Source organism: Myotis davidii, unplaced genomic scaffold (assembly GCF_000327345.1).
Source record: "Myotis davidii unplaced genomic scaffold, ASM32734v1 scaffold324, whole genome shotgun sequence".
NCBI classification, from domain to species: Eukaryota; Metazoa; Chordata; class Mammalia; order Chiroptera; family Vespertilionidae; genus Myotis; species Myotis davidii.
This window is the reverse complement of record NW_006295053.1, coordinates 285,894-286,817: the sequence shown is the minus strand read 5'-3', so window position 1 is coordinate 286,817 and position 924 is coordinate 285,894. Positions and strand designations below refer to the sequence as shown.

The following is a 924-nucleotide window of genomic DNA, read 5'->3' as shown; positions in this document are numbered from 1 at the left end:
ATCCCCTGTGGGGCTTCACCGAGGACTGTCCTGGCAGCCCCCCGGGGAAGGAGGGGTGCTGAGGCGCTCACTGGCTTCGCTCCTTGTTGTGGGTGAGGAGCCACGGGCGTCTCCATAAAGACCCCAGCACAGAGCGGTGGGAAAGGGAAGGGTGCCGCCCTGCCCCCCCCGGCTGCCACCGGCCCCTCACCAGGTTGCTGTGGTTGGGTTCCACATAGGGCATGGTGGCAAAGCGTGCCAGGCCCTCCTCGTACATGAAGATCCGCAGCGGGTCGCAGGACGTGAGCAGGACGTAGATGCGCATGTCGAACTTGAAGCCGTCGATGAGGAAGGGCTGAGGGTGGCAGACCCGCCGGGGAGAAATGACAGGGCTTGCAAGAGCTCGCTCAGTGTCACACACACGGGCGTTTAATGTCCACCGTGACCACGTGACATAGCTACTGTCCTTATGCCCAATAACAAATGAGGAAACTGAGGCACAGGCAGGGTAAGACAGTTGCCTAAACCCAGGATATCTAAGAAGTGGAAAAATTCAGATTCCATGGCCTCCAAGATAAGCGGGGTGGAGGTGGGGGTAGCAGAGAGGGCAGGAGCTGGAAACTAGCTTCCTCCCTGGCTTTGGGAGAGACGGGGTACCCCAGTGCTGGTGGCACCCCAATGCTGGTGGAGGGACCTGGTGGGCCCGAGGCGCCCTTCACCTTGGAGATGTACTGCTGGCAGATCATATGCTCTCCGATCTTGACCTCCCGGGGGTTTCGGGTGATGAAGATGCCGCGGCCCTGACAGCCACTGTCCGGCTTGCAGATAAACGTTCGGGTTTTCCGCTGACGACCACAGGCATGGAAGTCCCCGTAGCTGTGGGCAGACGGGGCCGGTCAGAAGCTTCCTGTGCAATACGGCGGTCCCAGGGCCCCGTGGGCCCCT

At 61.3% G+C, this 924-nt stretch overlaps 1 protein-coding gene across 1 annotated transcript in view; it reads right to left on the bottom strand.

The window, feature by feature from the left end:
- LOC102763331 (tubulin polyglutamylase TTLL13P) overlaps positions 1 to 924 on the bottom strand; it is a 21,391-nt gene that overhangs the window by 10,842 nt on the left and 9,625 nt on the right. Inside the window, exons 6-7 of the mRNA XM_015567733.1 lie at positions 699 to 855; positions 191 to 334 (exon numbers count right to left, since the gene is read on the bottom strand). Coding sequence (XP_015423219.1) covers positions 191 to 334; positions 699 to 855 — 301 coding nt within the window. The remainder of the gene's footprint in view (positions 1 to 190; positions 335 to 698; positions 856 to 924) is intronic.